General features: G+C 38.8%; 1 protein-coding gene across 1 annotated transcript in view; it reads left to right on the top strand.

The window, feature by feature from the left end:
- RYR2 (ryanodine receptor 2 (cardiac)) overlaps positions 1-15223 on the top strand; it is a 509242-nt gene that overhangs the window by 466513 nt on the left and 27506 nt on the right. Inside the window, 7 exon segments of the mRNA XM_012660153.1 lie at positions 2301-2487; positions 3296-4593; positions 5378-5445; positions 7059-7206; positions 10589-10675; positions 12067-12285; positions 13737-13867. Coding sequence (XP_012515607.1) covers positions 2301-2487; positions 3296-4593; positions 5378-5445; positions 7059-7206; positions 10589-10675; positions 12067-12285; positions 13737-13867 — 2138 coding nt within the window.

Raw genomic sequence — 15223 nt, 5'->3', positions numbered from 1 at the left:
TCTTTTTTAGATGACTGTATCATACCTGTTTTACTCTACATTAAAATTTTTTTAAATAAAAATACTTTATGCAAGCTGAAAATAGATGGGAGTTATTATTCAGATTTGAAAACAAAGGATATTAAGAAATTAAATGTAATGGAAAAATAAAACATTAGAGTCCCCAAACATTGTGCATTTCACAATCCTCATTGATACACTTCCTGGAAACTGCTCACTGGAATTTCCCTCCCCCTAAGACATAATTGAAATAGGATTTTTGACCTGTTAAAAATCTCTTGTTAAAAGGAGACAATTTTTTTAGAAGGTCATAAACAAGAAGCTGTTCTCAGTAGGGTGACATTGACCCACTAACAGGAAATTTAGCTTCATGAAAGTCAGAAAATAGTAGCTATAAGGATAAGCAAATAAAGACTAAGCAGATTTTCTACCATGTTTTAATGTTAACCTGAGAGTGCCTGTTGAAAATGTCAGCTTCTTGTTTTCTCACTACTGTATCTATCTCATTTGAAACCACAAGATACATGAATAGAAAAGTTCTTAATAAAAATCTTGAGTAAACATGTCCCTTTGGTGCACTGAATTTTGATGGTGTATTCGGAGATCTGACATATCCGTCAGGGCCTAGGTATTTGCCCAGCAGTCAGGTGGAAGAAAGAATGCTAGATTTAAAGACAGAATACTGCTGTTCTAATTCCCAAGTTACGTTCCTTGTCCCATGAGTGTGGGCCAATTCCCTCTTCCCCGAGGCCTTGTTTCCTCTGCAGTGAAGTGAGGCTACTCAAGCCTGTGCCCTGGCCTACAAGCAGGAGGGTGCAGTCAGAGATGAACAAACCTGGCTGCTAGTTAAAGTGGTAAGGACAGATTTTAATCAGTAGTAACTATTGCAACAGGGAAAAGAGTCCAGCATGAACTGAACTCAACTTTGTGCGGAGGTGACTGGGCATTTTAAAGGGAGAACGAAGGGTTAGAGAGCAGGTGAGAAGGGGCTCAGTAGAGTCAGGGAAGTGAAAAATTACAAAGTTTTCATTGGTATAAACGCGATTGGGACAGCTATGTCTGCTAGCTGGCAATAATCAAAGTTAGGGTTCTGTCCTCCTCTGGAGACTGGGAGACAGAGGTCTTATTCTCAGGTGTTGTCTGGAACAGTAAATTTTTTGGCAGCCTTGAGTTTTCCCAGTCAAGTACTTTACAGGGGGTCTAAGGTCATCCTGGGGATGCAGCCTTGAGCTGTTAGAAACTGCATTTGTGTTCATTCAAGTCTTTATAGAGCAAGCATGAGGCCGAATTGAGAAGAGGGCTCAGAGGAGCCTGGCTAGCGTTTGGTCAAGGACAGAATGTTTGTCCGTATCTAGTTACTGTTGGTGACTTCAGCCAAATATGGAAATTTCATTATTTGTTCATCTAATCACTAATGACATTTTAATTAGGAAAAGAAACCAACATGAACCAAATTTATATACTCATAAGAGTTCTCATTCTAATGTATTTCCGTCCTTTTTTTAAACATTGAGTGCTACCTAGCAGTTGTTCATGGTTTATAGATGGTTACATGGTAACAGCTATTTGGAAAGAAAAAGTCTCATCCTTTCAGCAGTGTGGAAATTTAGCTTCATATGAATAAAATGATACCTTGTACAATTGTTTTATATAAAAGGGTAATTTAAATAAAAAGAAAATATTTCATGAAATGTAAGGTTGTTGTGTAGACATAAATAGGACCCGTATTTCCAGGCACTGGATCTAAGCATGATGCTGTTTACATTACAACATGTCTATGTAAAAGAATTGTTTTTTCAGGTAAAACATCAAAAGCAAAATCAAAAAACCCAGAAAATTTTAGCCAGAGAAATGTTAGAAAACTAAATGAAACTGGTCAATAAGATACATTGTGCAATATTGGTACAGGTAATACTTCTGTGCATTTTTAGTTAGATTTATAGAAGGGAAGTTTATCTCATGTTACTTATATTCCCAATTTTTTCTAGAGTAAGTTGATTTTTACGTAATATATAGTAACTTTACATAAGAAGTTAGAAAGAAAGAAAAAAACGCAGTCTTTTCAAGTAAAAGAAACATGCCAAATGTGCAGAAGCACCTGAGTCTTGCCTGGCATTGGGGAATCCATTGCTGTGTTGGTTCTTCTGTGTTCTTGTTAGATATGTCCGTTGTCCTCGCAAATACTGTGATGAACATGAGTCGAAATAAATAGTAAATACTTTTTAATTCTGAAGGATATCTGTTCTCAATAAGCTGCATACTTACATTTGGCCTTTCTTTAGTTCTGTAATGCTTTAAAGTGCTTACTAGTGGCAGAGCAGTGGCCTCTTTGTGAGAATAAATGGGATGTTCTTACTGCATAGTTTTCTCATATTATCTCAAATACAATATGCTCGTATTTTCAGGATTCCAGTCAAATTGAGCTATTAAAAGAATTAATGGATCTCCAAAAGGATATGGTGGTCATGCTGCTGTCCATGTTAGAAGGTAGTTTTGATTATACTTTCAAGTTTTCTTTATTTTTTTATTTTAAGGATCAATATGTGCTTGTTAATTTACAGAGTCAGCATGCAGCAAAGAATAATATAATACTAAGATGTGATGAATACCTTGGATTTATTGCTGGCTTTATTATTCTTTTTATCAAGTTAGTTTTTTTTTTTTTTCCAAAGGGAAGCTGGGCACGGTGGCTCATACCTGTAATCCCAGCACTTTGGGAGGCTGAGGCAGGAGGATTGCTTGAGCCTAGGAGTCTGAGGTTGCAGTGAGCTATGATGAATCCACTGCACTCTAGCCCAGGCAACAGAGTGAGACCTTGTCTCAGAAAAAATAGAAATAGAAAAGTACCTGCCCTATAGACACAAGAACATTAAATGAAATATTGTCTATGATAGTGATTTTGCAACCCTAAAGCATTGTGCACATGTTCATTTTTAATATTAATATGAGACTGGATTTCAGTTTATGGCTGTTGGCCCCATTTTCTTTATATAAAACATGTTGCTTCTTTGATTAATTTGAGGAAAATAAAATCAGCTTTTGTTCAAATATTGTTTTATGTATGTCAGTCTAATTACTTTGTAAATACGGTTTTGCGTGTGTTTTGTAATCACTTTTTAAAACTGTAGTTTACAAATAATTCTACATCTTTTCCTGGGACTTCATACATTGGGGGATAAACAAGGACATATTCTTGATTCAGATGTCATAAAAGATCTATATTGTTATTTTCTTTATAGATACTAGTTTTGTCAAGAAAGTTTATTTTAAACAAATGCAATTGTTTTACCACCAGGTAATGTTGTCAATGGAACAATCGGCAAACAGATGGTTGACATGCTTGTGGAATCTTCCAACAATGTAGAGATGATTCTCAAATTTTTTGACATGTTCTTAAAACTAAAGGATTTGACATCTTCTGATACATTTAAAGAATACGACCCTGATGGCAAGGGGGTCATTTCCAAGAGGGACTTCCATAAAGCAATGGAGAGCCACAAGCACTACACACAGTCAGAAACCGAGTTTCTTTTGTCTTGCGCGGAGACAGATGAAAACGAAACGCTCGACTATGAAGAGTTTGTCAAACGGTTCCACGAGCCTGCAAAGGACATTGGCTTCAACGTCGCTGTCCTTCTGACAAATCTTTCTGAGCACATGCCCAACGATACCCGACTGCAGACTTTCCTGGAATTAGCAGAGAGCGTGCTGAATTATTTCCAGCCCTTTCTGGGCCGCATTGAGATCATGGGAAGCGCCAAACGCATCGAGAGGGTTTATTTTGAAATCAGCGAGTCCAGCCGAACCCAGTGGGAGAAGCCCCAGGTCAAGGAGTCCAAGAGGCAGTTCATATTTGATGTGGTCAACGAGGGCGGAGAGAAGGAGAAGATGGAGCTCTTCGTCAACTTCTGTGAGGACACCATCTTCGAAATGCAGCTGGCGGCTCAGATCTCCGAGTCGGATTTGAACGAGAGGTCGGCGAATAAAGAGGAGAGTGAGAAGGAGAGGCCGGAAGAGCAGGGGCCGAGAATGGGTTTCTTTTCCATTCTGACGGTCAAGTCGGCCCTGCTTGCCCTCAGGTACAATATCCTAACCCTTATACGAATGCTCAGTCTAAAGAGCCTGAAGAAACAGATGAAAAAAATGAAGAAGATGACCGTGAAAGACATGGTCACAGCCTTCTTTTCATCCTACTGGAGTATTTTTGTGACCCTCTTGCACTTTGTGGCCAGCGTTTTCAGAGGCTTCTTCCGTATCGTTTGTAGCCTGCTGCTGGGGGCAAGCTTGGTAGAAGGGGCTAAAAAGATCCGAGTCGCGGAACTCCTGGCCAACATGCCAGACCCCACTCAGGATGAGGTGCGGGGAGATGGGGAGGAGGGAGAGAGGAAGCCCATGGAAGCCGCCCTGCCTTCCGAAGACCTGGCAGACTTGAAGGAACTGACAGAGGAAAGTGACCTCCTTTCAGACATATTTGGCTTGGATCTGAAGAGAGAAGGAGGGCAGTACAAACTAATCCCTCACAATCCAAACGCCGGCCTTAGTGACCTGATGAGCAACCCAGTCCCTATCCCTGAGGTGCAAGAAAAATTTCAGGTAAGTTTTCTCTAAGGCACAGCAGTGTTCTCTCTGGACTTCGGGTGGGTACAATAAATGAACTTCAGACCAGGTTGCATGCTAGCGCCAGAGTGGTATTAAATACGTGACTCAAATTTCCAAAGAGAAATATGCTTTTTGGTAGACAAAGCTAGCCTTTTTAAGATTCTCTACAAGTTATTAAATTCTCTTAAACTATGACAGTGTAAGCTTAAGTACCCACCCTAATGACATTAGTCAGTGGAGCCATCATTCCATCCACAAATAGTTCTTGAGTATTTACCATGTATCTGGTAACATTGGGTATCATAGGGAATTCAAAGGTAAGATGTAGTCGCTGCTTTCAAATCGCCTTAAACAGTTTATTAGAAAAAACTAACACACATGTAGAAACTAGAAAGTGATTAAATGTTAAATAGTACAGGCAGTACACAGTAGGGGTTGCTTATGTTCAGAAAATGGAAACACCAGTATGGTTTAAGGTAGTTAGGTGACTGGTGGCATCTAAATTGTCCCTGAAGGAGGAGTAAGACTTGAGTAGGTAGACAAGGTAAAGAAGGGTATTTCTGAAATGAGAAAAGGAAGTCGGAGAAGCCCAAAAGTCCGTTCCTACCACTGGTGCAGAAGGGAAGTGTGCAAAAGAAGGGGTGGTGTTTGGGCCAGTGGCATTTCTATCTCAGTGTAAGCAAGCGGATACAGTTTGACATGTGGTCCTATGGCTTCCCAAACTCATTCAGAGGTGATGTGTCATCCTGGTTTTCTTTTCCCCATTTGCCCATTCAAGGAACAGAAGGCAAAAGACGAAGAGAAAGAAGAAAAAGAAGAAACCAAATCTGAACCCGAAAAAGCTGAGTATGTATAATTTCATGTTTCGGTCAGTCTCTTTTTCTTACACTCTCTTTTCAGGAGCTGTAAGGGAGAATCTTACATTGCAAAGGAGCCACGTGATGAGATCTGCCATCTCAGCGGAGAGGCTCTGATGGCCGGGACCTCAGGCTCTGGGCAGACAGCAGGGTTGACACTCCCTCACTGGCCATTCTTGTCTTTTTCTCCTTGTTGCATAAGGATTCCCCTTGCGTGATTTTGTCAGCAGAAAAGACTCCAGCGATTCCATGGAATGTTCCCCGTAAGAGGATTGATGGCCACAGTTCTGTCTTTAAAACCACACATGTATTCCTGTCCTTTTAAAGAAGGGCGGAAGCAAACATTGCAGATGTAGTTGCACAGAATCCTGTGCAGTGATGTTCCTCAAAGGCGAGTCCCTGGGCCGCACCACAGAGGTCCTGACTCCGCAGGTCTGGGATGGGGCCCGGCAATCTTCATTTCACCCACACGCCGGTGCTGTGGAGCACAATTATAAATGCAGCAATAAAAATGAAGAGCCGGATTTGAGGCAGTGAAAATGAGTAACTCCCTCATAATACCGGGTTTCTGTTACGAATTGAAGGATACATCTTTTCCCACATTTATGTAGTTTTATGTGCACATTTTGAAAAATTGAGGAAAGAAATAAAACTTTTAGGTGCCTATAGTGCTGCTCATCTCACATAGCATTTTATTTTTCTCCCCCGTGCTGTCGTTTTCTTTGGCCTCTTTTCATTGTGTGTTCTTTGCAATCAGCTCTATTCATTGTCGTAGATCTTGCACTGTTGGGTCAGTTGTAAAAATGGCCACGTAAATGACTGTTAGGATAAAAAGTAGGTGCAGGGCACGGCAGGCATTTCACCGGCAATTCTTTAACGTTACAAATAATGTTAGATATACCTTCTATGGGTTAAGGTTAAGTTTAGCTTATATATCTGTGGGTTATGTATGTATGACTTCACTTTAATGAAAGATTGACATTTTGCATCTAGATGGTATCAAATGTCACTGCTTCCATTTCCATTATTGTCTAGAATTAATATAACATTAATACAATTAATTAAATTAATACATTTTATTTAATTAATAAAACTAATTAAAATTAATACATGCCAATACATAAGTATATAGACATACTTTATACATTTGAACAACCAAGTGTATGGGCCTCTGATTTTAAATCTTAATGGCCAGGTAATGTTAAAAATTGAACATTAAAATCATAATTTAAAAATGAGGTATGTTGGAAAGTCACAGCAAAGGAAAAAAGTCATCTTCATTGTTATTCTCTTTTTCAATTAAATGTTTTTATTGCACAATTAGAAGGGAATATGGCACATACGATATAAAGATTCTTTAAGACTGTAAAATGTCCTCTAGATTTGAATGCCACAGAATTATCCATCTACAGGGGGCTGTGAACAGCAAGAAATCCTATCCCTGATCCTAAATTTAGAATATTATCATTCATTGGAAGAGAAATCAATTTTCAAAGACCATACTATGATCTGAAATATTTGCTCACTTGCATATTTTTGTACAATGCCTGTTTAGTTCTTTAGTTCCGGGATAGCTCATCTGCCGTTCCTTTATTTTCCCAGGGGAGAAGACGGAGAAAAGGAAGAGAAAGCCAAAGAAGACAAGGCGAAACAAAAGTCAAGGCAGCTCCACACACACAGATACGGAGAACCAGAAGTTCCAGAGTCTGCGTTCTGGAAGAAAATCATAGCGTATCAACAGAAACTTCTAGTAAGATGTTTCAGAATGAATATTGTTACTGATATTGTATGAAACCATAATAATTCAGGCTCAGTAAATATTTATTGACCTTGTCTTGGGTAGTAATAAGGGAACCAGTTCAGTCTTACACATATGTTTTATTTACTTATCTTAGTCTATCTATTTTTTATCGGAAATGCCTTTGGTCCACTGCTCCCTGTTGTCAAGCCCATAACCCATTCGTGCTACCTGAAACCCTTCAATTTAGTAACTGCTATAACAGGATAGCACTCCCAGTGTCTTCCCACAAAGCCATTAGGACAACTCGGTAAATAGGAGACTCTGCGATAGAGAAAGCAAAACATGCCTCCTGGGGGTATAAGTAATTCCTACTAATGTTCCAGAACTGGATAAGTCAGTATTTCTAAATATCACTCTTTTATTTAAAAATCCAGTGATAAAAATGCTAACTCTATGAGCCAACTTTCCCTTGATGATAAGGTCTGTTCAAAATCACCCTTCACGTGGAGAAAAATAAAAGAAAAATGAGAGGATGAAAAAAGATGATAGTTCTATATGTATCCTATACATTCTGCAGAAGTGTTCCCCAGATTGCTAAAATATATATTCTTATTTGGAAAACAAGGAGAAAGATATAGTTTTCTATCTCTGTTCGTATTCATATTGGATTTTTTTTTTTTTTTTGAGATGAGGGTCTCATTACTCAGGCTGGTCTTGAACTCCTGGCCTCAAGCGAGCCTCCCATCTCAGCCTCCTGAGTAGCTGGGATTACAGGTGCGAGCCACTGCACCTAACTATATTGGAATTCTTAAAAATCTTTTTATAAATGTGTCTATATATAATATTATATATATAATTTCTTTAAAGGAGGAAAAGGGTAGGAGATGAATGTGTAGAATCAACCTACAAGAGGTACTAATAATATCAGAACTAAAAATTAGGAACAAAACCCCTCATAATAAAGCTATTTGTAAGGCAAAGTCATATTTAGCATTTTATACCCCTTGAGAAATCAAAAATAAACAATTGAGAAACCCAGTGTACTCTAGAACTCATCAGGGAACAGGATTGTCCTCAGTAATTATATATTCTACATGCTTATTTATAAACATGTAAATGTATTATGTATTTTATAAACATATGCAAACATATTTTAATTAATAGTTTTAACTATGTTTCCTTAAACCATCTTGTATTTTTCCCACATTGTTTAATACAAAGCACAGCGAACATGAGCTGGACGTGGTGGTGTGCGCCTATAGTCCCAGCTACTTGGGAGCCTCAGGCAGGAGGATCACTTGAGCCCAGGAGTTTGAGGCTTCAGTGAGCTATGATGATGCCACTGTACTCTACCCTGGGCAACAGAGCAAGACTCTGTCTCAAAAAAACAAAAACACAAAGCACACTGAACATAAATGTTTTGTAGCTAACTCTGTCTGAATAATTGATTTGATATGCCACGGTGGTTTCCATGGCTGCAGGTATAGCTCTATTCTAGATGTTTTAGAGGTTGAATGGGCTCCACAATACCGTGCAATAGAACTGGTGGATTCCTGAACTACAGTTGTGAAAACCAAGCAATAGGTTCTTCTTCCAGCTCTCTGTGTCAGGGTTCACACATTCTCTTATCTCTGCACAGCTCCTCTACTTTCCTGCACTTCTCTTTGCAATCTGACTCACCAATTTATATGCTCAAGACTGATCATGGCCATGTCAGGCCAACAAAGGTCTCTTGTCCCCCAGGTCTCTGTGACCTCCCAGCTCAGATAACCAGGGTTGGCTAACTCAGCCTCTGTGACCCAGGCCCGCCTTCCAAGGAGAACCAATGTGGCTGACCCAGTTCAGGTGTGGTGGCCAGCCTTGGTCCAGTAAGGTGTGGCAGTAAAGACAGGGTCCTGGGTGGAAAAATCACACCAACAGAGGTGGGTGTGTACATGGAGGGGGATATCATTTTGAGGTGTTATGATTTTGATGTGGCTTTGCGATACTAAAGCCCCTGGCATATCCACTTGTATTCTTTGTAGACATCTCCCACTTAATATTAACACAAATACTTTATTTCCACCATAGTTTATTTCATTAAACTCACTTCACCTCTAGGTTGTTTTTTTTTTTCCAGCTCAACAAATTGTACCAACCATTCACTTAGTTGCTCAGTCCCCAAAATCCAGAAGTTATCACCTTTGAGTCCTTTCTTTCTTTCCCACCTCAAATATAATCCAACTATAACTCTTCTCAACTCTTCCTGCCAAATATATCCAGAATCTGCCCAGTTCTTGCCATTTCTATGTCTTCCATTGGATCCAAGCCACCACCGTAAACATCACCTCTTCCTGCAGTCCCAAAATAACTCTCTACCTGGACCCCTTGCGTCCACTCCTGTCCCTCCTCTCTATTCTCCACACAGTAGCTGGAGTGATCTTTCCAAGTCATGATCTGACTGCATCAAACCCTCTTCACACCCTCCAGTAGCTTCCCATCCCACCTAGAATGGAATAATAATTATTAATATAATATTTATTGTAGATAAAAACTATAATAGTTATTACAATAATAAAACTAATAACTTTCCCTATATTAACTTATTTAATCCTCAAAGCAAAATTGTGAAGTAGGTTCTATTGTCATCTCCACTTTGCAGATGAGCAAAGTGATGCTGCAGGAAAGAGTAAGTCATTTGTCCACTTTCCACAACTGGTAAGTGGTTGAGATGGGCTTCATATCCAGGGAGTGTGGCCCCAGAGGTCATAGATGGAGCCACTGCACTGTAAAAGACAACACACACTTTTACCAGAAGGCTGCAAAGCCCTGCCCCTGCTCACCTGTCTGACCTCATGACCCCACAACTCACCCACCCCACTCTCTCTTCTTCTCCCTATGCTTCCTTCTTACTACTACTCCTCGAGCGCACCAACACACTGGTAACTCAGGGCCTCTGTCCTCGTTGCTCCCCTCTGTGACACACTCTTCCCCCAGATGTTCGCTTGACTTGCTCCCCTACTGCCTTCAGGCCTCTCTGCTCAAATGTCACCTCCTGAGATAAACCTTCCCTGACCAACACCATCTAAAATAGCACCTCCATCCCCTAAGCTCTTTTTTTTAATTTTATTTTATAAATGTTTTTGACCCGATGTGTTTTTCTTTATAGCATTTAGCATTCCCTGCAATTATGTTTTTTATTTGTGGATATGCTTTTTTATTCTTTGCCTCCTCCATAGTGGCAGAAATGTTCTCCTTCACTGTTAGGTCTGCGGCACCAAGAATGGTGCTGAATACATAGTAGGCCTGCGATCCATAGTTTAGGGTAAATGGTTGAATGCTTTGTTTAAATTGTCTGCAAATTTCAAGTTTCTTGATTCAGTGACCTTGTCATAATTTTTTTCACCTTCAGAACTATTTTGCTCGCAACTTTTACAACATGAGAATGTTAGCCTTATTTGTTGCATTTGCAATCAATTTCATCTTGCTCTTTTATAAGGTATGTACATCTTAGTCTTTTAATAACCAGTATAAAACTGCATGTAGACTAAAATAAATATAAGGATTTCACAGATCTACTAGTGCAGCAGTCCCCAACCTTTTTGGCACCAGGGACCAGTTTCATCGAAGATAATTTTTCCACAGACAGGGTGGGGGTGCGTGGGATGGTTTCAGGATGATTCAAACGCATTACATTTATTGTGCACTTTATTTCTGTTATTACATTGTAATATATAATGAAATAATTATACAAGTCACCATAATGCAGAAATCAGTGGGAGCCCTGAGCGTGTTTCCCTGCAACTAGACGGTCCCATCTGGGGGTGATGGGAGACAGTGACTGATCTGACAGGAGGCAGAGCTCAGGTTGTGATGCGAATGATGGGGAGCGGCTGTAAATACAGATGAAGCTTTGCTGGCTCTCACCTGCCAGTCACCTCCTGCTCTGTGGCCCAGTTCCTAACAGGCCAAAGATGGTACTGGTCCATGGCGTTGGGGACCGCAGTACTAGTGAACACTTCCAAACCTAGTGTAAAATACATTTTAATGAAAGATAACCTGACCAAGCACACCACTGTTATGTAGGAAGGCAGGATAGATTTGTTCCTTGCAACTAAGTGAGAAATGCCCAAAGTGAAAAGCATTTGATTTGGAAGAAGGTTTACTCACAGTATACCTAGGCTAAATTAGCTAAATATCTTACTTGTTACTACTTACTTGTTACTGGGTGGGCATACCTGTATTATATTAAATTCTTTTGATAACTGAGAAGACAGCTTAGCCATCTAATTTTTTCTGCATGCTTTGGAATGCTCATAACTTTTGATTGGATTACAATGAATTTAAAAAGTGTGTTCATTATTTGCCTTTGTTTTTTTTTTTTTATTTCAGCATATTATGGGGGTACAGATGTTTAGGTTACGTATATTGCCCTTGCCCCCCACCCCCGCCTAAGTTCGAGTTTCAAATATGTCCATCCTTCGGGTGATGCGCATTGCACTCTTTGTGTATGCATATACCTGTCCCCTCCTCCCCCCTCCCGCCTCCCCCCTGCTCAACATCCGTATACCATGGAGTACTATTCAGTTTTAAGAAACAATGGTGATATAGCACCTCTTGTATACTCCTGGATAGAACTGGAACGCATTCTACTAAGTGAGGTATCCCAAGAATGGAAAGACAAGCACCACATGTACTCACCATCAAATTGGTATTAACTGCCTTTGGTTTTTTGAAAAGCTATCTTTTTAGCCTTTGGAGTTAGTCCTTTCATTATGCAATGAGTTCACATCCAACTATTTGCTAAAAAGGCTGTGTTTCCCTTGTTTTTTGTTTGCAATGATGTGCTAAATGCAGCAAACTGACTGTACTTTTAATGGTTTGAATCAGGTCTCCACTTCTTCTGTGGTTGAAGGAAAGGAGCTCCCCACTCGAAGTTCAAGTGAAAATGCCAAAGTTACCAGCCTGGACAGCAGCTCCCACAGAATCATCGCAGTTCATTACGTCCTGGAGGAGAGCAGTGGCTACATGGAGCCCACGTTGCGTATCTTAGCTATTCTCCACACGGTCATTTCTTTCTTCTGCATCATTGGATACTACTGCTTGAAAGTAAGATAGTAAGGCACCAAGGTCTGTGGGTGTCCGTGTGTGTGTGTCTGTTGCAGGTTGGACTTCTGGGGAAGCAGATTCTAAGATGGAAATTTCATGCATGAAGTTTATTAGGGAATGCTCTGTGAATCAACATCTGTGGGGCAAGTGGAGAAAGCAGGATGGGGCAGAGGGAGAAGTTGGTGCAGACACAGTCTCTGAAGCTGGGATGCCCTTTCAGGGTTGTCCTGGCCTCTGCATTGGAGCAGGGCCTTTCTATATCTATATTGACTAGTCCTAGGCTGCAGGCTGCCCTGGGAAGGGGATGTGGCCTTGGGCTGTCTTATTGTAGCTTCTTTTCACATAGTGGACAATTTCATCTGTGTCTTGACCCTACAGAACAGTGCTTCCCCACCCACTCTGTCTCGTAGTGATGCAGTGATGCTCCATTGTTTTAGGACTTAGAGCATACATCGAATCAAATCTATGAGTCATTTTGATTGTTCTGTTGTTAGGTCAGTATCTGCTGCCATCTTTGGCAGAAATGCCTCACAGTTTGTCACACCTCACCCAGAAAATAATGTTGCTTTGTCTGTAGAGGCCTGCCAAAGGAGCAGGATGGTTTGGTGAATAGAACCCAAGATAGTCTCTCTGAGTGCTCAGGGCTGCCTGTTACCTGTGCAAACCTCTTTATCTTTTCCTAGCAAGACACCTTTTCACTGTATGCCTTTATTTCACTGAACTCTGCCTCTGGTCATAAAACTTCCAGACGGCACTTGAAAAACCAGGGCCTAGAGTAAAAGACTAGAATGTAAAGTGTTCTTTAGAAACTCCTTTCCTCTTTTTTATTCCCTTGTTTTAGGGAGGTGAATATTCTTGAATAGTTCTAGAATATCTGCATGTTTCTTCTATGTGTGCCTTGTGTAAAGTCTGTCTCTGTGAAAAGAGAATCAATATGTTCTGGACATATTTTGGCAAACTGACAAAGATTTTTGCTGATGTTGAAATGAAAATTTATCTCTAAATAGCATGTGGGCACTCTGAGCATAGAATTATTAAAAAGAGTTCTCAAGTAAAACTCATTAATAGCATGCATTTTAGAACATTGGTAAGATTGCTAAATTTTATTGTATCTATTTATGTTAAGATATATGTGTGTAAAAGGAGAACAATTTGGCATAATCATCTTTTTCTCTTTAGTATTTAAAAATAATTTCATTAGTGTAATTATCTATAAACCCCTATGTACATATAAATGCATATAAATAATATTGATTATATCTTCTATATTTCCAAAACCTTCTAGATGCTTCTTTCTGCTTGAATATAGCTGATTCATATTCACTCAATTTATACCTTCCTGGAAGTACATGGGAAATATTTCTTTCCAAAAGCTGCTTTGTAAAGATAGTGACTACAGGAGATACCAGTAAATTTAAACTAATTTTAACACGTTTATTTTTCATCTGTAGGTCCCATTGGTTATTTTTAAGCGAGAAAAGGAAGTAGCACGGAAATTGGAATTTGATGGGCTTTATATTACAGAACAGCCTTCGGAAGATGATATTAAAGGCCAGTGGGATAGACTCGTAATCAACACACAGTGAGTAAAAAATTATATGAGACATTTCTGTGCTCAGAAATTTCAAGACATAAAAATATTTTGCTGGAGTTCCTGTAGATTTGTTAAAAGTTTAGCAGAGGTGAATAATAGTTACATATTCAGCCAAGTAAATCAAAAGATGAAGGAAGCACCGTCAGCCTCCTAATGGGTGCTCTCAATTTTTGCCTTCTGTGTTCTGAATTCTTTAATCAAAAATGGCTTTGAGTGCATTTCCACAGCACTGATGGAACTTCGCATTCATTACTCAGTGTTCAGGAAAGTGTATAGCAGGAGGTACATAACCTACAGCACAGGGTTATCTCATCCAAAAGCAGAGGAAGCAAAAAATTATTTATTAAGGAAAGTGTTGTAGCATCGAAGGCAAAAATACTGAATTTCACACTTGTAATATATTTGAGTTATAAACTTTCACTTGGTACCATCAAGCAGCCTAGCATAAAACTAGCTAAATGCTATGACATGATGTAAAATGTCAGACAGAAACAAATACTTTTTCTATCCAATAATTATTGAGCCTATAGGATCAAGATTCAAACGACTAACTGCTGTTCCAGCTATAAATCCATCACAAAAGTGTAATTTTCCACTATAAAAAATATTAATGATACAATATTTTTGAAGAGTTTATATTTACCATTCGAGAGTAAAATATAGTTTCTTATTGTCATTAATTTTGATTATTAAAAGGTTATCATTTCTAATAGGTTCTTAGTTTTCAAATGGGGACAATTTATTTAGAAATTTTACATGTTTATTCTAGATGCTAAATGTTTTGTTTAGCAATTCTACCCATTAATACTAAGTCTAATCAAGTCCCTTTAAGTAAACTCTATGTGTTAGTCAAGGTGCCAGAGTTATGGTTTGGTGCCATGCTCAAAGTTTCTTTGGAGATAACTGGTGGGAAGGAGGTTTTTTCTTCATAGGAAAAAAATGACAGTTTTCTAGATACTTTAATTTTTAATTGAGAAACAAATCTATGTATTGGTATGGTATAAACAAATGACAAATATAGCAATACTATTTATTAATGTAAGTATTATTAAAGTATCAACTTATAATCTTTGTGTGATTTACTTGTATATATACATATGTATTAATATTTAAAATAATTATTCAATGTGCTTATAATGTAGAAAAATTATGGGATAAGATGTCAACCAAATTCATTGTACTTTTATATGGATGGCAGGATATATGTTTACATATTATTGTTAAGTATTTTGTAAATCGAAAATGATATGTTATTATTTATCATTTAAAAAATAATTCTAATTTATTTCTATGCTTTTCTATCTTTTAGGTCATTTCCCAACAACTACTGGGACAAATTTGTTA

Source organism: Propithecus coquereli, unplaced genomic scaffold (assembly GCF_000956105.1).
Source record: "Propithecus coquereli isolate 6110/MARCELLA unplaced genomic scaffold, Pcoq_1.0 Scaffold66, whole genome shotgun sequence".
NCBI lineage: Eukaryota > Metazoa > Chordata > Mammalia > Primates > Indriidae > Propithecus > Propithecus coquereli.
Note: the sequence above shows the minus strand (reverse complement) of the source record. Positions and strands in the feature narration are given on the sequence as shown.